At 42.6% G+C, this 25,583-nt stretch overlaps 1 protein-coding gene across 6 annotated transcripts in view; it reads right to left on the bottom strand.

The window, feature by feature from the left end:
• ASPH (aspartate beta-hydroxylase) overlaps positions 1-25,583 on the bottom strand; it is a 386,751-nt gene that overhangs the window by 189,523 nt on the left and 171,645 nt on the right. For all 6 annotated transcript variants that reach the window (XR_003437357.1, XR_003437358.1, XM_027128024.1 and 3 more), the window contains 3 exons: positions 8,675-8,810; positions 2,526-2,617; positions 2,024-2,157 (listed from right to left, as the gene is read on the bottom strand). Coding sequence is in view for 4 of the 6 variants with exons in the window: in XM_027128024.1 (XP_026983825.1) it covers positions 2,024-2,157; positions 2,526-2,617; positions 8,675-8,810 (362 nt within the window). In the remaining 2 variants the exon portion in view is untranslated. The remainder of the gene's footprint in view (positions 1-2,023; positions 2,158-2,525; positions 2,618-8,674; positions 8,811-25,583) is intronic.

The following is a 25,583-nucleotide window of genomic DNA, read 5'->3' as shown; positions in this document are numbered from 1 at the left end:
TGCCCCACACGCTCGAGATTCACTCGAGTCAATCTTCATCACATCTCCTGCCTCTGTTCTTTACTCTCCCTTTCTTTCCAGGATCCCAATCCCTGCCCTTCTGGGGTGGGCTACTGAGGCAGTCTGTTAACTGTTCTTCCCAAACGCCCCATCGGACACACTCAGGGTTTCCAGAACGCCTTCCTAAAAGAGATCTGATCCCACTAGTTTGTATTCAAAGCCTTCCATGATTTAGCTTCTAATCCACTCTCTCACTTTCCAACCTCATTCCGTATGTTAAAGGAACGAAACAAGGAGGCCATGAGACGGACGTGTTCTAATGCCTTGGTAGCCTCGTAGCAAAGCAAAACCTACCCCGGAGTCAATTCACTGGAATCTGAGAAAGTGAAACTTAAGAACGACCAATCACGATTAGCAGCAGCCTTTCCCAAACGAGGCAACCGCTTACACCATAACCAGTCAAATAATCTCCTTGCTTTGCTTCAGCAGCTCCTCTATGAAAACCTGGCCCCCAGCGCGTGCCGGTGGAGCGCTCCTAACCACCTTTGGTTTGGTGCTACCTGATTCGAATCATATGTGTTCAAATAAATTCTGGAAAAATTTACCAGAATTTAAAGGTCTGTTTACCTCTTAACAGTATCCCACACTCTTGGCTGCTGAAAGCGCTCAATATTGCTCACACGTGGCTTGTAATTTTTGGCTTCCGCGCCTATGCTGATGCCGTTTGTTCAGCCTCGAGTGCCCCTCCCTTCCAGCTTTGAATGTGCAAATCCTTCCTGTCTTTAAAAGGCACCACTGTCAGGTTTCCCAATTCGCGGCGCAAATGAGCTGCCTGCCCACCGACCACCTGCAGCATCCTTGCCTGAGCCTCTCTTATGACTCACGACCTTCGAGCTGTGTTTTCTCCCTGACTGGACACTTCTGGTGGGGGAAGACCCCCATGTGAGTCGTCTCAGAATCCCTCACGGCACGGTGGGCTGCTGCCCCAGGCCCGGGGCAGGCAGGTGTCTGCCAATAACCAAACGAACAACCAGTACAGAACAACCCTCCTGCACACCCCTCCAGCAGACCTCCACCAAGGGCCGTGATACACGTGTGAGAAGACAACTTGGTTTCTGCCCTCCAGGCACTTACAGCTCAGTCCCAGAGATTAGACCAATATATACCAATTAATAAAAAGCAATGGAAATAAAAAGCAGAATCACTGAGAATATACCCTGTAAATACTCTAAGAAGTCAAAGGAGAGGTTCCTTTTTAGGAACAAAATTGGATCTTAGTAATAGGTTAATTTTGGATGGGTGAAAAGGCGGGCATTCCAGGGGAACAGAGTAATAGGACCAGGACAGGCAAAGGCATCAAAAGAAGTTGCCCTGACATTCACCACGTCCCTTCTCAGGCCGGTACCCGGGCTAAGTGCCTTGTAGGCATTATTTCGTTTAATCTGGACAACAACCCTGCAAAGCAGATAGCAACGCTGCCGATTTTATAAGCAGGCTGAGGCCGCAGGGGATTAAGTGACTGGCCAAGGTGACACAGGATTAGTTGGCACAGCTGGGATTTGAAAAGGCAGCCACGTCCGCTGCACCATGCTGTGTCCTCTAGAGCAAGACATATAAATATCACAGGGTGTTTTCTTCAGGAAGGAGACTCTTTGTACTGATGCATAGTTCAAGGTGTAAAGCAATAAACACAATGTGTAATATGTGTAGGGTTTAGGACAAGTTAGCTGACTGAATGCAAGTCTGTCCATCTAGAAAGAGAAGCAAGAAGGTTCGTCAATCAGACAAGAATGCTCTGGGGAGAAATGATTAAGGAGGGCAGCCCTAGAACTGGGGAGTATCTCCAGACCCACGGAAAGCGCAGAGGTGGGACACCGACTAAGAAGCTGGATTAATACCACCCACTCCAGTCTACTTCAGTGACAAAGAAAGAGAAATAATCCAACCGAGCATAGCTTTGTCGTAACGAACATCCATCCTCAGAGGTGACGAGTAAGAGAGAAAGGGATGGGAGGAAACATACTTGGTCTCGTTGGCACACCGGATCTTGCAGCCTTCCTTGGGAATCACCAAGCCCAGGTGCATTCGGAGCCTGCAGTTCGTGGGTCCCGTGTGCGGCCACACGTGGGTTCCCGGGTGCATGACGGAATATTTGATCTGCACAGAAAATGTACCACCCTGTTCATCCATTTACCAAGGTGTGGGAGAACTGCTAAAAGTACAAAATTACTGTCAATTCAGATTAGTGCCTCTGCAGTACTCGGAATTTATATCCTCGTCTTATTTCTTTGTGAAGGAACTAAAAGTAAGGACTCCCATTTTCCACAAAGCTATAAACGCTGAACATTTTCCACCCTCAGTGCTGCCGTCGAGGGCATGACATTATGTTTTATTAAAAAGCAAGTGAAAAAAGAGGCATTCAGTGGGTCAAAGGAAATAACCGTTTCTTTGTAAACATGAGCATTCCCATTTATTCCCCTAATAACTGACTGTGCTCTTCCCAGCACAGAAAACATTCTTGGTACCTGTCCTCTTCGGCATCCTGTCGTCTCGGGGAATTTATCTAGTAAAGCACAGGTTTTACGAGCTCCTTTACAGGCATTTTCATTTTTCCTTCCTAGAACAATAAATGATAAAACCACTGTTAGAAACAAATCACAGTAAAGCTTTAACTCATCCCGTTTTGACCACACACAATCTATATTGTCCTCCTTACTGTAAGAATGAGAAGGCCGAGTAAACACGAGAAGACAGAGTGTCCTGTTCCAATAAACATTGACGGGCACAGCAAGGACCAGAGCTCTGCACCCAGCCTTGGACTACCGTATTTGACTAAGGATGTCTAACGGGCAAGGCGTGTGTCGAATACTTATTTTTCCCCCTGTGGCAGGCAGAACAACGGCTCCCTCCTAAAGAAGACCACATCCTGAGCCCAGGAACTCGTGAATAGGTTATGTTACGTGGCAAGGGAAAATTAAGGTTGCAGGTGACATGGAGATTACTAACCAGCTGACCTTTAAAGAAGGAGATTATCGTAGATGAACTGGATGGGCCCAGTGTAATCACAGGGTCTAAATGTAGAAGAGGGAGTCAGTGCCAGAGTGATACAGAATGAGAAAGACTTGAGTGGCTACTGCGGGCTCCAAAGACGGAAGGGGACCACAGCCAAGGAATGTGGGCGGCCTCTAAAATGAATGCAGCCTTGATGACACTTTGACTTTAGCTCAGTGAGACCCAGAACTGTAAAGGTAAAACATCTGAGTTATCTTAAGCCACGACATTTATGGTCATTGTTATAGCAGCCACAGGAAACTCATCCACCCCCCAGCTCCCAAGGAAGGAAAATGGCTTATGTTACACTTCTGACCTAAAAGTGCATTTTCTAGGACTATATTCTACTAACCCACACATTAGTTTTCATTGAAATTTAGTGTATTTTCCAATGTACAGGTCATCCTTTATATGCTGATAAGAATAGGATTTCAGTGACGAGGGGAGAGGTCTCTGAGAGATGGGGGTTTCTCTGAGGGCCTGGTCAAGAACACAGATTTGGGGACATAGTCCAAAGCACCCTGGACTAGGCAAATTCCTTCACCATCGACAAAATCACTGTTTCTTAAGAAAGATGTGCTTAGGAAGGTACAGCATCATTTGCTCTCACGGACGAGGAAAACAATGGGTTTTTTTTAAAAGGTAGAGACATTTTAATTCCCTATTCAGGATTCCTACAAGGTATTGATACATCTAAGCTGAGTTCAACTTTATTTAATTAATGTTAGTTGTGTCCTAAGATAATTATATACTGAGAATAAAATGAGAGTTAACAAGGAATGTATCTTACCGGCAGCATCCTCAATCAAATGGACCTCGATATTTTAGAAAACAACTTCTATATTTGTTTTTCCTAAGTAATCTGTCTCTTGAGGAAAATGGTAGTTGCTGTTTTTAGTTACTAATTGAATATGAGTTTAATGATAATGTCAGTTTGAACCAATAGATTCTTGTATACGACATCATAAAGAATGTTCAAGCCCTAGCTTCCCATGCCGTCCCAAATGCAGGATCTGGGGATGACTTAGCGGTAGTACCAGTTGTGGGTTCTGTGTGTTCAGGCAGCAGCTAGGTGAGGCCTGGGGCCTTGAGGAGCGGCTAGAGGTGTCTGGATTTCCCACGGGCACAGTGGTGAGGGCTGAGCACGTGTCACTTGGAGAACACGTGTGTCTTACCCGAATGAGAGCTAATAAATGGGGAACCTAACAGATTGGGTCACTAGGATTGCCACTTGGTGAGGAGTGAATTAGAGAACATCTCTAGCCATTTAGCCACATAAATCTTTTCTAGTCTGTAAACACAGATTCTCTGTAGGGGAATCTTATCATTCGTGGATTGCCGGTGGTAGTTTTAACTATTCACACGTGATTGGGAGGGTTTAGGAACGCAACTACACTTCCATGGTGCTCAGCACGGGCCAGGGACCACTCACCTGATGCCTACACACCAGGGAGGGGGACACTATTAGAATGGTATTTTATAGAAGAGGAAGCGAGGCACAGAGAGGTCACACGGTAAGTGGCAGAGTGGGAATTCCAGTCCAACTGGACCCAGAGTCCATGTTCTTAACGGCGACCTAAGGATGTCTCCGTTACTGTTACATAATGTATGCTTATTATGTAATAAAAACTAGAATTGCTATCATTCTTCTGTATGTCAGACCTTTGCTCACTGATCCTGGTAACAACCCCATACTCGAGGCACTATTTTCTTTTCTTTTTTTCTTTATTTTTTGCGGTATGCGGGCCTCTCACTGCTGTGGCCTCTTCCGTTGCGGAGCAAAGGCTCCGGACGCGCAGGCTCAGCGGCCATGGCTCACGCGCCCAGCCGCTCCGCGGCATCTGGGATCTTCTAGGACCGGGGCACGAACCCCTGTCCTCTGCATTGCCAGGCGGTCGAGGCACTATTTTCATCGTCATTTTTCAGCTGAGGAATCTGAGGCTCAGAGTCAGGAACAAGCCCACATCACACACTAACAAGTGGTGCAGCCAGGACCCCAACTCGGGATCCTTGGTCTCCAAAGGCTATGCTTTAAAGCATGATTTTCACTATGTCGCGTCTTGGATTTGAACATAACTGTGCAGAACAAACCATTCCGCGGAGGAGAAAACTGCCCAGCAGCTGAGCTCAGTGTGGTTTTGTTTGTAATTTATTATTTCTCACACAGTTTAAAGTAACTTTCAAGAAGTGATAAACTTTGTTTCTTTGGGAAAAACGGCCCCAGAAAGAGATCTAACTGCTGATGCAAATCTGAAAGAACCAACTGAATATTTCATCTACATGTGAAGAATACACTTTATGAGGGATATCATGGAGGTGAGATTTTTAAAGGTTCTGGGTTGTATCTCTCTGAAGTTTCAAGGCTTTACTGCTGGGATGACAATAGGTTCATCTTGCATGACAACTCTGATCAGTTGACAGTGGCTACCTAGAACACTATGTTGAGCAGGATTCAGAGGTTCAGCTTGAGCTCATCCAGAAAGGCTACTGGGATGGGTTAGCACCATCTCCCATGGGCTCTGGAAGAAAGCGTGACTGTGCATGTGTGGCATATTTGTTAACACTATGTTTTAGCGTTCATCGTTAAAACAATAAACGAGCAAAACAGATGTTCTGTAACATTCACACAGCAATTTGAAAACATCTGTGGGGAAAAATTAGTTATGTATATTTGTTGATTCGGTCTTTTTTTTTTTCTCCAACTCAAAAACGTTGATCATTTAAAAAGGAATAAATATACTTCAGAAATGGTTGGGTTACTTAGAGAACTTCCATGATTTCCACTTACATATGGATAGAAATGAAGCTTGCAGCCATAGCTTCAAGGCCTTCAAGATTCCAGCAGCATCCTTTCCTAACTAGGCTAGACAACGTCTAAGTCTTCACAAGTCAGATCCTCATGGGCCTCCTGTCTGAATCTGAGCTCTCAGTGTGGCTAAGAAACGACCCCGCCATCTCCCTCCCCTCATCTTCCTGACCCCTCCTGCTGCAGGATTCCCTCCCCTCTGTCTCCAGGCCAACAGGGCATCTGCCTTCAGGGGTGCCACCCTGCTTCTATGCAAGCTACAATACTAGCTGCCTTCAAAATTCTTTAAACTGTGAAATTTGTTTCCAGAAAACAGTTACTGGGTTTCTCACAGAAGCCTGGAACCACAAACAAAAGACCACCAAGAACCTTAATAAAACTTCTTAAAAGAGCAACTATGGGGGTTGTATTATTTTATGATCATAAAATAAAACTAGAAATTAATTTCTATTTAATTGACTGCAACTGATTGGAAAAGATACTTATAAAACACAGACACACACTTCTAAATTATTTTGAATCGAAATGGAAATTGAGATAAAAATGAAGTCGTTTCTGGGGGGAATAATACAAGTGAAAATATAAATTATAGCTTAAGGAAAGTATCCAAAGCTAAATCTAGAGATCAGTCCATAGCCTTAAATGCTTTTATTAATGAAGATGAAAGAATGAAAATAAACTTACTAAGAAGTTCTGATTGAAAAGTTTAGAAAAAATGGATAAAATAAACAACAAAAAGAACATGAGGAGGAAGAAAACTATAAAAGCAGGAATTAGAAAAAAATCAAAATAAGGTGAGATATAATTTGAGGTTTTTAAAGAACATACTAGATCACTTTGTCAAACTTAAGGAGAGAGGAAAAAAAGGAACGCGCAAATTCCATTCAGTGGGAAGAAGAATTTAACAAAGATCAAGGAAGTAAATAATATTTTAAGAAATTACTCTAATTCATGGAAAATCAGGTATAATCAAAATATATGAAAATGTATAAGTTAACAAATATTGTATGATTCCACTTCTATGAAGTGTCTGAAGTAGTAAATTCATAGAAACAGAAGGTGCAACGGTGGTTGCCAAGGGCTGGGGGAGGGCAGTGGGGAGTGTTGTTAATGGGTACAGAGTTTGAGTTTTGCAAGATGAAACTCAGTTCTAGAGATTGGTTGCGTGAAAATATGAATATACATGACCCCACTGAATGTACACTTGAAAACAGGTAAGGTGGTAAATTTTAAGTTATATGTACTGTGCTACCATTAAAAAAATTTTTAAATACACAAAAACCTTAAAAGTCAAAATGTTGCCCCCAATGAAACTGTCTCCATTATTTATTTCCTTTCTTAACACTTTTCTATGCCCCATAATGCTTTGCATATTTCAACCTTATTAAAGCATGTGCTTTTAGCAGAGACTATGGTTTCCGGAAATTACTGCCAGGATGCATACTATTCTGAAGACTTAGTGTAGGAAGCCATGAAGCATGAGGATGTTGATGGAACGGAGCCATCAGATGAACTGGTGAATGCTTACGGCCAACAGAATTGACTCATTTAGTGAGATGCCAATAGACAAAATTAGCACGTTGTTCACATATTGACCTTATCACAGCTCTACTTAAAAAAATCTTGCTGGCAAAAAGCTGACACAGTCACTTGAAATCATGTGATGTCTCTTCTGTTGGACATTTCCCTGAAAATATTACTGAAGTTGTTCTTCTTTCTCTGACGTGTAAATCTTAGTATTCTGAAAGCATACCGACATAAACAACAGTGCTATTTGTCCCATGATATAAACCAACTGCTTATCATCCTCTCAATTTATTTTCTGCAGCTAAAGATGTGTGACACATGCTGTTTAGTCTTCAAAATAGACTTACTTTTGTTCAGCTACCGTTTAACCCAGGTTAACTTGAATTTTCCAGAAGAGAATTGGAGAGAGCTTTAAAGATAAAATTCAGTGCTCCTCATTTTGAGGACAGATTGATATATTAACTCATTGGACACACACAGATTGAGGCCCTGTCTGTGTACCTGGGCCTGGGTTCAGCTCAAGGAATATTAGGTTGACTGTGAACCTCTTCCTATTCTTCTTTTTTTTTTTTTGCGGTGCGTGGGCCTCTCACTGTTGTGGCCTCTCCCGTTGAGGAGCACAGGCTCCGGACGCGCAGGCTCAGCAGCCATGGCTCACGGGCCCAGTCACTCTGCGGCATGTGGGATCTTCCCAGACCGGCGCACAAACCTGCGTCTCCTGCATTGGCAAGCGGACTCTCAACCACTGCGCCACCAGGGAAGCCCTCTTCCTATTCTTGATGAGCTCAGACACTAGTTATTATTGACTTGTCACTCTGGTTTGTCATCACCCCAACGGCTCTCACCGCGGTGGTATCATTTTGGCACGCAACATCGTCTCCAAGGTACAGGAGCAAAAGAGGCTCAGGAAAGCTCCTTTCTAAGGCGTCGATGAGCACATGGTGGGCTCTTCAGTTACGTCTGTACAGTAGGGTTACTCTTTGTAACATATCATTTAACAGGAAAGACCAGGAAAATCAAAATACAACATATATATATATTTATCCAAATACACACATGCATATACACACCCATATATTTACATGCACACACACACACACACACACACACACACACACACACAGAGATGAGTGTTCCTACATAGTTTCAAGAAGCAACAAATAGATTTTCATAATCTGGGTTTCCCAGGTAGTTTCCTTTAAGTCAGGGAACCCTAGCTCTGGGAGGTAGCGGCAGAAGTCCCCCCTTCCCATCAGGTTGCAGAGAATGATCTGGAAGTAGCACGCTCACCTTGCTGCCACAGTGTAAACTGGCTCCAGTCACCCTTTTCCCTCAGGTTCTCATCTTCAGGCAGAAACAGGCCCTGGGCTCTATCCATCACTGCAAGGCCTTCATCTCGGATTAACTTCCAGTTTCTTTCTAAGGACTAGAGGGAAGATTCTGGTTTTACTGGACTGAAAATATGCCTGGTAAAACACCTTATAGTGACGTTCAGCTTTTTGTTTGTCTGATTAATAAGTAATGAAATGTTCCCTCTCATCTAGATTACTTATTTCAATTTCCTCTAGGACCTCTTGTCAAGGGTGTAAAAAAACCCACCTAATAATTAGTTTTCAGAACCAAGTGCCTTCGCAGCATAAACGTTTCAGTAATTCCCAGGAACCGCTGAGAGCAGTTCCATCTAACATTTGTTTTCACGTCTGCCTAAAGGTCGTTTTTTCACAGACCCTAACCAACCGAGAGGACTATCTTGTTGAGCATCATTACATCAGGACCCTGCCGTACAGCCCACATGACACTCCAGCGTCCAAACTGGAATACAAATCACAGACTTAATTCCACCTCCCAACAGAGGTCCTCATAAAGATGCCATTCAACGTGGTAAATATTAATTAAACTTTCAAGAACATTGGGAAAGTGTCCATTGGAGCATGTGACGTGTTATAAAATTAGTAGCAAAACAAAGCCAATAAATGTCCTCGTGTTTAGAATTCAGCCAAACAAAAACATTTCTTTGACTTCTCACTTTGAGGGTGCCTTAGGCTCTGTCAGTAAGTGCCTGGCTGGTGAGGGTAGATCCCATGGGAGGAGAAGGACAGGCTCTCCTCCTGGGAACCCTCACTGCACAGCGATACTGATGAACAGTGGAGATGGCAGAGGGGTGGGTGCCATGGGGGACAGCAGGCCAGGGCAAGCATCCGGAGTGGCAGCCTAGGGGGAAGTACTATCAGGAGAAAAGAACGAAAACGGCATGAAAGAGGCTAGGTTACACAGAGAAACCAGGATTTTGAAACATTCATAACTTCAAACATTTCTACGTTGCATGGGAAGTGGATGTGGTCGTGGAGTCTATGGGTACCCGGATAGCGAAGAACACAACAGATGATTTCAACGAGAATCGGGGCTCAAGAGCAAGGAAGTAAAGCTGATGAGTTACAAACACATACAAAAGATGGAAGCAACAATTAGCGTGCTCCGAAAATGGACCAAGTTGCCTTATAAAACAGGGGTCTCAGGCTTCCCTGGTGGCGCGGTGGTTGAGAGTCCGCCTGCCGATGCAGGGGACGCGGGTTCGTGCCCCGGTCCGGGAAGATCCCACATGCCGCGGAGCGGCTGGGCCCGTGAGCCATGGCCGCTGAGCCTGCGCGTCCGGAGCCTGTGCTCCTCAACGGGAGAGGCCACAGCAGTGAGAGGCCCGCATACCGCAAAAAAATAATAATAAAATAAAATAAAACAGGGGTCTCTATCTTTTGAAGTATTCAAGAGAAGGCTGGATGACCAATTACAGGTGGGGCAAAGCACAAGAGAAGGTGTAAAGTGTTTTTACCAACGCGTGCTTTATGAATTAACAATTCAACGTAGGAAAACCAAGAAGGAGCCAGGAAGACGGCACGAGCAGAGGACTCCACCAAAGACAGATACACTCAGAGATACACTTTGTGTGAAGACATGGTACCAACTTCAGCCAAACCCAGGGAACGCTTGTGACACTGTGTGACACATTAGGTATATTCCAATATTCCAATATTCTAGGGCAAGCGGTAGGTTTTAAGATTAGATACTGATTTTATACCGCTTTTTTCCCCCTTGTTACTTTGAGTCTATTGACATTTCTTTTTTAAAAAAATTCAGCTTTGAGGCTTAATTAACATATAAAATTGTAAGATATTTAAAATGTAGATCGTGGTAATTTGATATACATATACCTTGTGAAAGGAATCCCCCCACCTGATTAATTAACATATTTATCACCTCATATATTTGTTTATTTGATATTTGGGGAGTGAGAATATTTTACTTCTATTCCCTTAGCAAATTTCAATTTACAATACGGTGCTGTCAACTACGGTCTCAATGTCATACATCAGGTCCTTAGACCTTATCCATCGTATAGCTGGAAGTCTGTACCCTTTACCCAAACCTCTCCCTACTTCCTTCGCCTCCAGCCCCTGCCAGCCACTTTTCCACTCTCTGTTTCTATGAGTCTTACTTTTTTTTTTTTAATTGAGATTCCACATTGTAAGTAATACCACACAGTATTTGTCTTCCTGTGTCTGGCTTATCTCACTTGGTGCCCTCAAGGTCCGTCCAAGTCACAAATGGCAGGATTTCTTTTCTCGTGGCTGAATAGTGTTCCACTGTGCGCGCGTGTGTGTGTGTGTGCGCGCACGTGCGTGTGTGTGTGTGCGCGCGCATGCATGCGTGCGTGTGTGTGCGCGCGCGCATGCATGCGTGCGTGCGTGCGTGTGTGTGTGTGTGTGTGTGTCTTACATCTTCCTTATCCACTCATCCACTGATGGACACTTAGGTTGTTTCTATATCTTGGTTATTGTGGATAAGGGTACAATGAACGCAAAAGTGCAGATATCTCAAAGTATTTTACTTTGAATTACATTTGCATTTCTCTGGATATAGACCCAGTAATGGGACTACTGGGTCACTTGGTAGTTCTATTTTTCACTTGTTGAGGACCGTCCATATTGTCTTCCACAGTAGCTGCACCAATTGATTTTATATTTCTATGAAACCTACCCACTGATTTGTGTCAAAATCTGGAGCTGCTCTTATCATCTCCATGCTCTCTGCTGGTGTGGATCATCTGTCCACAAATAATCTTGAAACCATGCCCCATGGAGTTAAAAAAACCACCCTGAAACTGTGCCCCATTGGGTTAACAGAAACTTGGTGACTAACAGAAATTCTTGAGTTTGTCTTATAGTTTGCTATATATCTGCTTGCAGCCTACTTTACTACCCACGCTTGCCTTAATTATTTTCTTGCAAATTGCATACCCTCCAAGCTTCATGTTAGCCTAAACAATAAGACATTTGCCTGAGTTGTTTTCTAGGCACTTGGAGTCAGCTGTGTCTAGTTCAAGCTCCAACTGGCTAAGGCTGGTTGGGACCACTGAGCCTAAAACTGGGCCTGTATAGGTGTCTGATGAATGACTGTTTGATGTCGAGGACCAAAACCTGCACACTCAGATCATGCTAAGTGCCTCCATTGTTATTTTATTGTATCTATTTATTTTGTTTTATTAAAAAAATGTTTTTCTAGGCCATGCCATGCAGCATGTGGGATCTTAGTTCCCCGACCAGGGATTGAACCTGTGCCCTCTGCATCGGAAGCATGGAGTCTTAACCACTGGACCACCAGGGAAGTCCCTCCGTTTTTACACATACATTCCATGAAGAAGCGTGTAACTTAGAAACACCTTGGGCAGACCACTGATTACCTCACCTTTTCCCTACATTCAATCACCTTTCCCCACCCCTAAGATCACCTACTTCTTTATCCCATAAATATCTCAAGCTCCTTGCCTTCAGGGAGGCAGATCTGAGACTGGTTCTCCCGTCTCCTCCCTTGGCTGCCTGTGAATAAATCCTTTCTTTGCTGCTGCGAACCTGGTAAACGAACCTGGTTTGGTAACAATTTCAATATTATTTCATCCCAAGAAGGTAATTCATAAATAGTAAGTCAAAGACTGCATTGCAATTAAGAGATACTCAAAACCCCTCACTTAGGCAGGTCCCCAGAGTGAGAGAAGACCACGGTTTTCTCAAGAATCCCAAGATCATGGAAGGAGAATGCACCCCAGATGCATCTCCCCACATGTACCTAAACTGCCAACGCTCCCCGCAGCTACTGTAACTTATTCAAGTTGTTAGATAAATCTGTCTAATTCATGTTGAACTGCCACAAAGACAGGGGAGAATCACCTCTCTAACACTTGAAATTACTTCTCAAATGAGGTTATCAGTGCCTGATATGGCAGGCAGGCTCTCACCCTCTGCCCTCCCAGTACTTCAGTGGCTTCTTTCATTTCTTTTGAAGGCTGATTTTAGGGGCATCTTTGGAAAGAGCTGATCTTTTCTTCCTAAAATAGGGCCCAGAGCCCTAGGGAAAATGTTCAAGTGACTGCATCACTAAATAAAATGTTTAAATTTTCTTTAAGGGCAGGCTGTCTTTTACATGTGAAATGTCGTTCCTGCCCCCTTCCGCACCCCTCTCCCCAGGGTCCCCCCAGGGAAGTGTCGCTGCAGAGGGACTTTTCCGGGAATAGTGATGACTTTTTAAAAAAACTTTCTTGTTTGCCCCTGTTATACGTGCCGCAGGGGTGCTGGAGGACAGTCTGGCTGAAAGGAGCAAACAGATGCAGGGTCTCCCGGTCGGTCCCAAGCTGGAAACACTCTTGCGGCAGTGCCACCGACCTGCTCAGTATGCTCAGTGCTGAGCAGACACTGCACGGACATTTATTTTCATCATGAAACAGCCACTCAGCATTTCCTCTTTAGAGTTCAGTAGTCTGTCGTGGAATTTGACAACTGGAAGCGTCTGTACTGTGAGTGCAGTGGAGACTTTTCCACTTTAGGGATGACAGAGCACTTGGGCCGGTGACTGGGCCTAAGGTCTCACCATCTAGCACCAGAACCGGCTCTGCGGTGCCCCCTGATTATCCCCGGGGCACCTGTGGGAGGAGGGTGTCAGGCTGCGGTGGGCTCGGGGCCCTGCGCCCCTCTGGGGCAGCAGAGTGGCCGTGGGTCCCCGTCTCCTGTGACTTACAGGGCACACACTGGGCACATACTGGTGGAACAAGGTGTCCCTGGCTGGGAACTGGGTGTGTCTCAAAGGGTGCGCACGCTGACAACTGGGGAAAACTGGGCTAACCAGATCACACCAGTTCTACCTGGTGACATGATGAAAAACACAAAGGTCACAACCATCACGATCCCCTACGTGTTCGACAGAAACATTTTTTCTACTAAAGTAAGGATTCTGCTTGGGGGTGTTTTTCAGCTTTGGAAAGACGTGGCAGGGTCTCTTTTACGGGCATCAGGGAGAAATCTGGAATGGGACCCGGAAATGGCATTTTCAAGCACAAACCAATGAACTGCACTGTGAAACATTCACACGGTTACAGGGGATTAAAGACCAAACCTAATTACGTGTGCTCGTGTGAGAGAGAGAGAGAAAGGGAGGGGGGACGGGGGGGAGGGGTAGGAGGAGGAAGAAGGAGGAGGAAAGAAGAAATGTACTTTCTCTACAGTAACATTATTAGTTGTCTGACTCGGCAAAAAATTCCGCTTTTTAGGAAATTCCAACAGGAACTTGAAGGCTTACACAGACCGGGCCATGCCTACATTTTTAAAGGTTTCGTTTGACCTATTACTTCCTTGACCCTAAATTCATTCATTTCATGAAACTGAAAAGAGAAACTCATAGGGTTAGTATTTGAGTTGGTTGCCCAGAAGACAACAGCTTCTGATTCACGTTTCTTCTTCTGCCTACACAGGCTTTAGAAAACAGAGTTTCGCTTGTTTTCACAGTGCCTCATGGCCTCGTAAACCCATCATCAGCACTCGTCTCTCAGTTACACCTCAGCTATATTTGGCGCTCAGTCATCTAGAGATGGACTTCCCGGTTTCAAGCCTCATCAATCCCAAACTGTGCGCCAGCTCTCCTTAACCCACACCCTCCCTCCAGTTGAGGGCCATTTCCTCCTTTCCCAGACATTCTGCGCACCCCACTTGGACGGCACACTTTTCTCTTCCACATCAGATTAAGTCATATTTTTAAAGGCTTCTCCTAACACTGATTTCTTGCGGAAAGCCTTTAGAGGAGCAGACTAATTCTTAACTATTTCCCTTACTATTTCCCTTCATTCAATTAAGACACACACATTTTTTTAAAAGTCAAGTATTACTACAAGTCTTACAATGGAAGCAGCAGTACCTTACTCAAGTTTTCCCCAGAGTCCAACCCCCAACTAATCCTTTTAAATATTGTTTTCTCGTATCTGCCTGCTTCCATCTAAGTAATCTGTTTATATTTTGCTATCTCTTGATTTATTAATTCTAGACTTGATCTCTCATTTTCTGTCAGGCAAGGGAACAAGTTAACGATTTGATGTCTTCTTTTCCCTCGTCTCCATCTAGCAGTTCAGCTCATGTCACAAACCTTTCATACATCTGGGTAAACTCACATCTGGGTTTTACTGAGTTGTAACAATTACTCTTCATGTCACATGCAGCATTTATAGATTCTGCCTCCTTTGCTTTGGCTTAATTCTGTAATGGCCTTATCACTGTTTCTTCTTTATAGCCCTGCAAGGGTGCTGTAAAACCTCTTATACTATTCTACGCTTTGCCAAAAACATCATGTAAGCTATTACTTTCTTTCTCTCTTTCTCCGAAGATAGCCCTCCGGGAGCCACCTGCCTCGCTCTGCTCTGAACTGGTCGGTGTCTGGGCTTTTGCCGGACAACTGTCATCAGGGAGCTTCTCCTGACCTCTGCCCAGTATGAGGCTCCCTAATTATTGGATTCTAATCTGGATAAAGGATTATCTGTGTTCTTGAGAAAGGACACACCACAGGTAAAACTGAATTTCTAAAAATGTCTGAAGCTAGTCTTTAAAAAAAATTTTATTGAGGTATTTACAATGTTGTATTAATTTCTTCTGTACAGCAAAGTGATTCAGTTATATGTGTGTGTATATATATATATATATATATATACACTTTTTCATATTCTTTTCCTTTGTGGTTTATCGCAAGATATTGAATACATTTCCCTGTGCTGTACAGTAGGACCTTGTTGTTTATCCATCCTATATATAATAGTTTGCATCTGTTAATCCCAAACTCCCAATCCATCCCTCCCCTATACCCCCTCCCCCTTGGCAACCACAAGTCTGTTTTCTGAGTCTCTTTCTGTTTCATATATATGTTCATTTGTGTTGTTTTACAGATTCTGCATATAAGTGATATCACATGGTATTGGTCTTTGTCTTTCTGACTTATCTGAAGCTGTTCTTACACTTGATTGAAGGCTTGACTATGTACAGAATTCTAGGTAGTAAATAATTTCTACAGAGACTTTTGAAAGCATTGATCCATTGCGTTATATAACATTTAGTGCTGCTGTTGGGAAATCTGATGCCTTTTGGATTTTTTTTTTCTTTTCCCTTCTAGAAGCTTTATAAAAGTCAATACAGTGTAGTGGTTAGGGGTGTAAAACATGGGAGCCAGGCTGCCTGGTTTGAAAATCTGACTGTGCCACTTATTAGCTGTGTGCTATCGGGCAAATTACTTAACCACCCTGTGCCTTAGAGTCCTCACTTATAAAGAGCATAAAATACTATTACTTCCCTCAGGAGTCTATAAGAAGATTAAATGTGCTAAAAGTAACTGTGCTATATATGGATAGAGCTATGATGATAATGATGAGAATTTTAAGATCTTCTTTGTTGATTTTTTTTTACTTTTTTTTTTTTTTTTTTGGTACGCAGGCCTCTCACTGTTGCGGCCTCTCCCGTTGCGGAGCACAGGCTCCGGACGCGCAGGCTCAGCGGCCATGGCTCACGGGCCCAGCCACTCCGTGGCATGTGGGATCTTCCTGGACCGGGGCATGAACCTGTGTCCCCTGCATCGGCAGGCGGACTCTCAACCACTGCGCCATCAGGAAAGCCCCAAATTTCCTTTTCTTATAAGGACACTAGTCACATTAGATTAGGGCCCACCCTAATGACCTCATTTTAACTTTACCTCTTTAAAGGCCCTATCTCCAAGTACAGTCATATTCAGAGGTACTAACGGGATTAGGAATTCAATATATAATTCTTGAGGGGACACAAGTAACTTGTAACACTAATGCAGGTTCAGGTTAGAACTACATCCAGCTAAGAAAGCAAATAGCAGATGGGAAGGGATCAGGAATCAAGTAAGTCTATAGCAGCAAAATAAAGCATAGTCATGGGAAAAGTCAGGAAGAGTTACACTTTTAACATGTGAACAAACCATAACACAAGAATTCACAGAGCTCAGGTTAACATAAGCAAAAGTAGGTAAGTAACTGTGTATGACTAGCTGTTAAGAAAAAAGGGAATTGAGAAAATATAGACATTGGCAACTGAGAAGTCCCAGAGATGTGCGTGTACTTTGAAAGGTTCTGACTCTAAATTAAGAGAAGGCATGTGGTCGAAGACTATTCCAGGCCAAGTTTACGCATTCAAGTGGAGTTAGAACGCATTGATAATAGTGGTGCGTTACTAAAATGTATACCATTTTTACCTAATTATCTAAAAACATGCTGGCTCTAGTTAATTATTTTAGGAATTACAGATCTGATTTTTTAAAGTCAGTTTACTTAAATCTTCGCTAAAACATGCCTATACTTTACACTGTGATGAGAAGACACGGGTGGCAGTGTCCCCTGCCTTAGAAGGAATATACCAGGTAGAGGGGCGTCCTCCTGAGCACCGAGCTGAAGTGATGAAACCCAAGCAAACACCACAGCGCGTGCGACGCTCTCACAGCAAGCTGATCTTAATAAAATCTCTAGGGAAATTAGTAGCATTGAAGGAGCAATCTCTTGCTGGTCCTACTGCATTTTTTTTTTTGCGGTACGCGGGCCTCTCACTGCTGTGGCCTCTCCCGTTGCGGAGCACAGGCTCCAGACGCGCAGGCTCAGTGGCCATGGCTCACGGGCCCAGCCGCCCCGCGGCATGTGGGATCCTCCCGGACCGGGGCACGAACCCGTGTCCCCTGCATCGGCAGGCGGACTCTCAACCACCATGCCACCAGGGAAGCCCCCTAGTGCATTTTAATCAGACCTCCTGTTTTTCAAGTTTGAATATAAAAATAAAGGAAAACATGTGACATTTCTTATCGTGGAAATAAATAAGGACCAACCAAATGAGAAAAGCAAAGGCTATTTATTCAGACAAGCAAGGGAGTCTGCCACGATCATCAGTGTTTTGGCAGAGACGTGGGAAAACTTTCTAGTGAAAGAAGAGAAGGATTCAGGGGTGCCCTGATTGGAGGCTGTTGGCCTGGGGAAGCTGTAGGCAGGCTGACTAGAAGCTGGGTGTTCTGGTGATTGGTGAGCGGAGCATATTTGATTTTCTCTGGTGGGTCCTAAGTTGGAAGTGGGGACAAAAACTAGGAAAGCTGTCAGTTATCAATCAAGTCCTGGCCATTTGGGGCAGAATGTGATAGAAGTGATTGTTTAGCTTTCTGGATTGCCACTGGAGATAGTAATCTGGCCTCCTGCCAGTCTGATCTACAGTAGGCTCGCTTCCTGGTTTATTTATTGTAGAAAAGGGGTTCGTTTCCCTGGCAGACTGCTGCAGATTGTAGGTCAAGGTTCTATTTTTATAAATGGTCTGGCCATTGCCGCTTAGTATATACAGTCTCTCGTATCCTTACTGAACGGAAAGGATAGCATAAAGTACGTGGCACAGGGCAAGAGAAGAGTCTTGGAGGACTGAATTTTGCTCTTTCTAAAGAGTGGGAAAAAAGGGGTTTCTTCTCCTAGGAGAAAGGCAAAAAGATAGCCCAGATTGCCAGGAGAAGCAGCCAGCCTGAGGGCTTCAAGGACACAAGAGTGCAAAAGAGACCCACATTCCTGTACTCTAGCCCAGACTGGCAGGGATGCCAGCCAACATTCTCAGTCAGAGGAAGGTAAAAGGGGAAATAAAGTTCTGTCGTCCCTTCCCTGCTCTACCCAGGGGGAACGGTGCAGCGGGCTAGGTCAGGAGGGAGTAAAAACCCCAAAGCCCCTAATCTCAAGGGGCTGCAAGTCTGACAGAGACTTTCTGTTTATATATATAATAAACCACTTGATAAACAGATAAGCAAGTTATCTATACTGTGTATGTGCGCATGCATCCATCGGTGCGTATGTATATTAAGATATAGATCATGACCTACTGAAACAGAGCAGGACCCTGTGGTCCTTGCCCACCATGTCCTCCGCCTGCCTTTTGTCTGTGGAAAAACTTTAGCCAAAGAGTACGTTTAATCAGAGAAGTGAGAAAATGCGGAAGCAAAGAAAAGCAGTCAAACAGGACAAAACAATAACAGTTTAGTCAGGAAGCAAAGTCATGGACCTTTAATTCCTCCTCAAGGGCTACAGATAATATTCTGAGCCCTATCCTGTGAGCTGTCTTGTAGATACTGAAACCCTCACCGGGTGGAAGAAATTAACTACACGATGAGCAGACTGTAGCCATGACATGAGCTGCCACAATTACGAGAATTAGCCTCAAGGAAATGGGAACAAACCGACCCGGAACTGAAGAGTAACTGTACTTAAACCAATCAAGATGATGCTTGTCAGACCACCACGTGACCAATTTCAAGATGACTGTCAGAGCTGCCTGTGCTGTTTCTGCGCGCAGCCCCTCCCTGCACCTGTAGAAGCTCTTGCCCCCTGGCTGTCCTTTGGACAGGAGTCTGCCTCCACACACCTCGCCCTCTCCCCACCCCCATCCCCGCATGCCAGCTCTTGAGCGGTAAGCAGCCGGATCCCGCTTTTGGTAACACTGCTTGATCAAAAATTTTGGAACTGCAAATGGCGTACTAACCTACAGATGCAGCTCGCAGTGTAGTGCCCGGGTCTGTAAGTCAAACACTGTACTGCAAGCTCCCGAGGTGGACCAGAGATAAAGGCAATTTTTAGGCATTTTTTAAAAAACTGACAAATATTGAAAACTCATCAATTTTGCTTTGAGAAAGAAAATGACCTTTGAGTTTGAAATAATTCAAAGAATTTCTAATATTTCACCCTTTTGATATGTTGCTATAACTGGCATCTCAGACCCTCCTATAACCGTAGCAGAGTGTCAGCTCTTATTAAGGGCTCACACTTAAACACACACGGGAACATCCACGATGGTGGTGTTTTGTTGTGTTTTGTTCTGTTTTTGCACCTTGTAGGAGAGGAGGAACTGAGGCAATTATTTTGCATTTGGAGAGAAAGAAACCGAGGCCCAGATGGATGAAATGACTTCCTTAAGGTGTCAGAGCAGAGAGCAAAACTAACCTGCTTCTGAAGTTCACTTTTAAATCACATAACCATCGAATTCTGTAAATTCTCTGGACTCTTGTTGTCATTTTTAGTGAAAATATCATTGGAATCCAAAAGTCGAAAGTCTGATTTAGAAAAATAGGATTAAACTATTACGTTAATCTTAAGAAACTGCTTTCAGCACTTCTTTATAGGATGATACTTACTTTTCTATAAAATTGATAATCCTCTTACTTTATAGCTTAATTCCACTGTAAGTCTGACATTTTTGCTTCTGTCTCAATCCAATTCATTTCAAAAGCAGTTCAGCGAAAATATTCAAATATTTAATCACACAGATACGAATGCTGAACCACGAATTCACTCCTGTATAAGTCCTATTTTTGTCCAGGTGGCATTATTCATACACAACGGGTTTCTTACTTAATAAAAGCCAGAGCCTGAGAGAAAATGCCAGGAAGAGTATCGTTCAATCAATCATTCTTACGCACTGTGTCACAACACTGGCAAGTTTTACTGGGCACTTCTCCAACTGTAATAAAACTACCGTATGAGGAGGGAAAACTTATCAGCGATGCTATATGCTTCTATCAGAGCAAATGCTGTGAAAACCTCAGAAAAAGCATGCAAGGGTTTCCCTTTTTCCCAGTGATGAATGCAGAGTTAGGTAGCAGGGAAAAAAATAGAAAAGGGTTATTTTGAACTATGGTTTTCAGTTGCTATTGGCTGTTGTGCTCTCCATGTTACTACAGCGGTTTCAAGGCATGCATGTTTACATCTAAATTAGCCATGGAATAATTTGGATCAAAAAGCTAATCTCAAAAAGAAGAAGAGCAAACTTCTTAACTATGATGGCTTTCCTCTCACTGGAAGAGATTTCTTTTCCCTTTCCTATTTATAACCTAGCAAAGACATTAATCTATTTTTGTTTCAATTTCTATGTTAAATACCCCAAAACACTTAGGGTTTTCATATCTGTTATTTGGGCAAAAAAAGTACTCAATTTTAATGAACATATGCCTAAAAGAGAAAACTCTACTGGGATATTTTTCTCTAAATTTTTTTCATCAAGTTGCACAGCCTCTTAACACCCCCAGTGCACAGAATTGCCAAATTGCAAGCTACACAATACGGGGAAACAATGACAATTCAACAAAATGGAAAAACACAGATGATAACATTTTACTGAACACTGTCCCGTGCCTTCGAGAAAATTGCACTCTACAGCTCACTGGAACATACAATGAAAATAATTTAAATAAAAATGTGCTATGCCTGGCAGTTAATCATTCCGTAAGGGCCAGATCTGGGTAAGTATTCTAAAAGGATTTTGGCCAAACATGGCAGCTGCCCCATCTAGAAGGTTCCCACCTTACAGTATGAATGCCTGGGTGATGATCCTTGATCCACAACAGTCAAATCTGTAATTTGAAAATGGAAAAAAATCTTGATGTGCAAGGGTGTGTCAGCTATAACGGTTCTGGGCCCTGGGTTCCTCACACAGAAAGTTCTGCCTCGTCATACTCACGACTGGTGAGTGGTCACCCGAAATTACTTTAAGTCGTAACATATACAATATTAACGTTACTGCAAATCAGGGTAGTTAGTAAAGTAAAGGTAACTTTACAGTCACAACCCACAGCTGCCACACACTCTGAGATTCTATGCTGCTGGGGACCCTGGGATTAATGCCCAGGACTTGCTTTTTTTCTTCTTAGATGAGCAGAGCTTAAAACAGGTAGGGCTGAAATCAAGCCCAGAGAAACAGAATTTTGAAATAAAGATTTTAATAATCTTTTTTTTTTTTTTGCAGTACGCGGGCCTCTCACTGTTGTGGCCTCTCCCGTTGCGGAGCACAGGCTCCGGACGCGCAGGCTCAGCGGCCATGGCTCACGGGCCCAGCCGCTCCGCGGCATGTGGGATCTTCCCGGACCGGGGCACAAACCCGTGTCCCCTGCATCGGCAGGCGGACTCTCAACCACTGTGCCACCAGGGAAGCCCCCAGAAATAAAGATTTAATTGGCTAGAAGGAGAATAACACGAGACGTAAGAGCAGACCTCAGTAGCTTTGAGGGTGTAGTGAGGTACCAGTGAGGGCACGGACTTGAGCGTAAGAAGGCCTCAGTTCCAATCCCAGCCCTCACCTATTAAATATAGGGCCTTGGGCAAATCTCTTAGTTTCTCTAATCCTTACTTACTCAAACGTAAGTGGGTACAATGACACCTATCTTGAAGAGTTGTTGTAAAGATGAGAAGTATTATATACCAAAGTGCTCAGCACAATGATTACAAATAGGCATTTCATACACGATGGCTGTTATGTTATTATTTCAATAATACATAAAATTTCAAAATGTGCTTTCCAACTAATTTTTTATAAACTAGAAAATACTTTCCTATGAAAACAAGGTAACACATAAATTAAAATTATAAATGATAACAGTAACTAATGTTTATTGAGCACTTCCTACCTACTTATTAAATAAACAGCCATGGAACAAGCACTATTGCCAGAGGCACTTTGCAGATAATGAAACAGAAGCATGAAGAAGTGTTGCTCAATGTCACATGGCTAGTAAAGAATGAGACCAAAAATTCAAAACCAGGCAGTGTGGCTACAGAGCCAACGCTCTAAACTGCTTCACTGTATTGCCATCCACGGCCGAATGGATAAAGAGGATGTGGTGTATATACAGAGAGAATGGAATATTACTCAGCCATAAAAAAGAATGAAATTCTGCCATCTGCAGCAACGTGCACGGACCTAGAGAGTATTATGCATAGTGAAATAAGTCAGACAGAGAAAGATAAATATTGTCATCACTTACATGTGGAATATAAAAAATAAAGCAAACAAATGAATATAACAAAACAGAAACAGACTCACAGATACAGAAAACAAACTAGTGGTTACCAGCGGGGAGAGGGGAAGGAGGAGGGGCAAGATAGGGGTATGGGATTAAGAGATACAAACCACTATGTATAAAACAGATAAGTAACAAGGATATACTCTATAGCACAGGGAATTATAGCCATCATCTTGTAATAACTTCTAATGGAGTACAAACTGTAAAAATACTGAATCATGATGTTATATACCTGAAACTAACATAATATTGTAAATCAATTATACTTTAGTGAAAAACCAAACGAAACAGACAAACCAACAAAACCGCGCAATATGGCTATGGAGCAGATGCTCTAACCTGCCTCACTGTACTGCCTCACTGATGGTTAAGTTAGGTGTTCTTCATCAACCCCCAGAAACCTGTTTAGTTTTCAACATACTTGAACCACAACATATATATCACAGTTTCCCAATTTTAACAGATTTACTGAGACATAACTCACATACCATAAAATTCACTCAATTAACTTTTTACAATTCAGTGGTTTTTAGTGCATTCACAGACTTGCGAGCCATCGACACTATCTAATTTTAGAACATTTTCATCACACCAAAAAGTAACTCCTTACTCATGAGCAGTTGCCCAGCCTCAGGCCCTCTCCTCAGTCCCTGGCTCTCACCCCTTCCTCTCTCTGTTGATTTGCCTCCCGGACAGTTCATACAGATAGAATCATGGAACACGTGGTTCATCCATGCTGTACCATGGACCTTCTTCCCTTTTTATTGCCATTGTGTAATACACTACATTTTGTTTATTCTTTCATTCATCATTTAGATGGACCTTTGGGTGATTGGCCACTTTTTTTCTATTATGAATAATGCTACTAAGAACATTCAGGGACGCATTTTTGTATGAACATATGTTTGCATTTCTCTTGGGGATACACCTAGGAGAAGAACTGCTGGGCCTTAACTCTGTGTTTAACATTTTGAGGAACTGCCAAATCGTTTTCCAAAGTGGCTGCACCCCTCTGCCTCCCCACCAGCAAAGTTCCAGGGTTGCAGTCTCTCCACATACTTGCTACCACTTGTTAATGTTCATCTTTCTTGTTGCAGCCATCCCAGTGAGGGTTAATGCTATCATATTGTGGTTTTGATGTGCATTTCCCTAATGACAAATGTCATCGATCACCTTTACATAGGCTTCTCAGCCATTCATTATCTTCTTTGAATAAGTGTTCAAATCTTTCCCCATTTTTTAACTGAGTTATCTGTCTCTATATTGAGTTATCAGAGTTCTTATTATATCATATATATATATATATATATGTTAGATATATGACTTGCAAATATTACCTCTCATTCTATGGATTTTACTTTCACTTTATTGATCATGTCCTTTGAAGCACAAAAGTTTAAGTTTCGATGAAATCTCATTTATTTTGTCTCTTGTCACTTGTACTTTCAGTGTCATACCCAAGAAAACCATTGCCTAACTCAATAATGTTATGAACACTTCTATGGTTTCTTCTACAAGTTTTATAGTTTTATCTCTTGCATTTAGGTCTATATCCATTTTGAGGTTGTTTTTATACATAGTATGAGGTAGCTTTATTTTTTGCATTTAGACATCCAATTGTCCCAGGACCACCTGTGAAAAAGGCAGTTCTTTCCCCTTTGCATTGTCTTGGCACCTTTGTCAAAAATCAATTAATCATAAACGTAAGGGTTTATTTCTGTACTTTCAATTCTTATTCCACTGATCTATATGTCTATCCTTATGGAACTATCACACTGTCTTGATTACTTTAATTTGTATGTGGTAAGTTTTGAAACTGGCAAGTCTAAGTTCTCTAACTTTGTTCTTTCTCAAAATTGTTTTGGCTATTCATGGTCCCTTGTGTTTTCATACGAATTTTAGGATCCGTTTGTCAATTTCCATAAAAGAAAAAAAAGCCATGTGGAATTCTGATAGAGATTGTGTTGAAAGTTTAGATCAACTTGGGAAATACTGCTATCTTAATATCAAGTTTTCTGGTCCATAAACATGGAATGTGTTTCCATTTCTTTAGAGGTTTGAAATTTCCTCCAATACAATTTCATAGTTTTCAGTGTACGTCTTGCACTTCTTTGTAAGATTTATTCTTAAGTATCTTTTAAGAGTTAGATGATGACCCCCAAATTTACATGTTGAATCTTACTCCCCCAGTACCTCAGGATGTGACCCTTTTTGGAGATAGGGTCTTCACAGATGTAATAAAGTTAAAATTAAGACATTAGGGTGGGCCCTAATCCATCCAATATGACTGGTGTCTTTTACAAAGGGTGTCCTTTATAAAAAGGGAAAATTCAGAGACAGATACACAAACAGGGACAATGCCATGTGAAGATGATGGCAGAAATTTATAGGTCACACAACTCCAAAGGTTGCCAGAAAACCACCAGAAGCTAGGAGAGAGGAATGGAACAGATTCTCTTACAGCCCCTGGAAGGAAGCAACCCAGCTGACACCTTGATCTTGGAATTATAGCCTCCAGAACTGTGAGACAATTAGTTTGTGATACTTTGCTACTGAAGGTATATCAAGCTAATACAGTATCTTATATTCTTTTTTGAAGCTACTGCAAATGGAATTGTTTTCTTAATTTCATTTTGGGAGTGGGTTTTTTTTTTTTTTTTTTTTTTGCTAGTGTAAAGAAATACAATTGATTTTTGTATTCTGATCTTATAATAAAGTACAGAATAAACATGGTCTAGGAAGACTCACTTAATATATGCTTATTGAAACCTCATTGAAAATTTCTTTTCCCCAGTAAACCAAATTGATCAGTGAAGTCTTATAGGTCTTAAAGAACAAGATGTTCTTTAACAAAAAATTTATGAAAAATGTAAAACATATACTTAAAGATAGAGAAAAGAGTATAAGAAACCTCTATATATCCATCACCTAGATTCCAAAATTATCAATATTTTGTCACTCTTGCTTTTCCCTTCTCACCTCTCTCCGATGAGTGAATGTAGCTATACTGCCTGGTGGGACA

The sequence above is a fragment of the Aethalodelphis obliquidens genome, unplaced genomic scaffold (assembly GCF_003676395.1).
Source record: "Aethalodelphis obliquidens isolate GAN/ISIS:26980383/991018 unplaced genomic scaffold, ASM367639v1 scaffold33, whole genome shotgun sequence".
Classification (NCBI taxonomy): Eukaryota; Metazoa; Chordata; class Mammalia; order Artiodactyla; family Delphinidae; genus Aethalodelphis; species Aethalodelphis obliquidens.
This window is presented reverse-complemented; position numbering and strand designations above follow the sequence as displayed.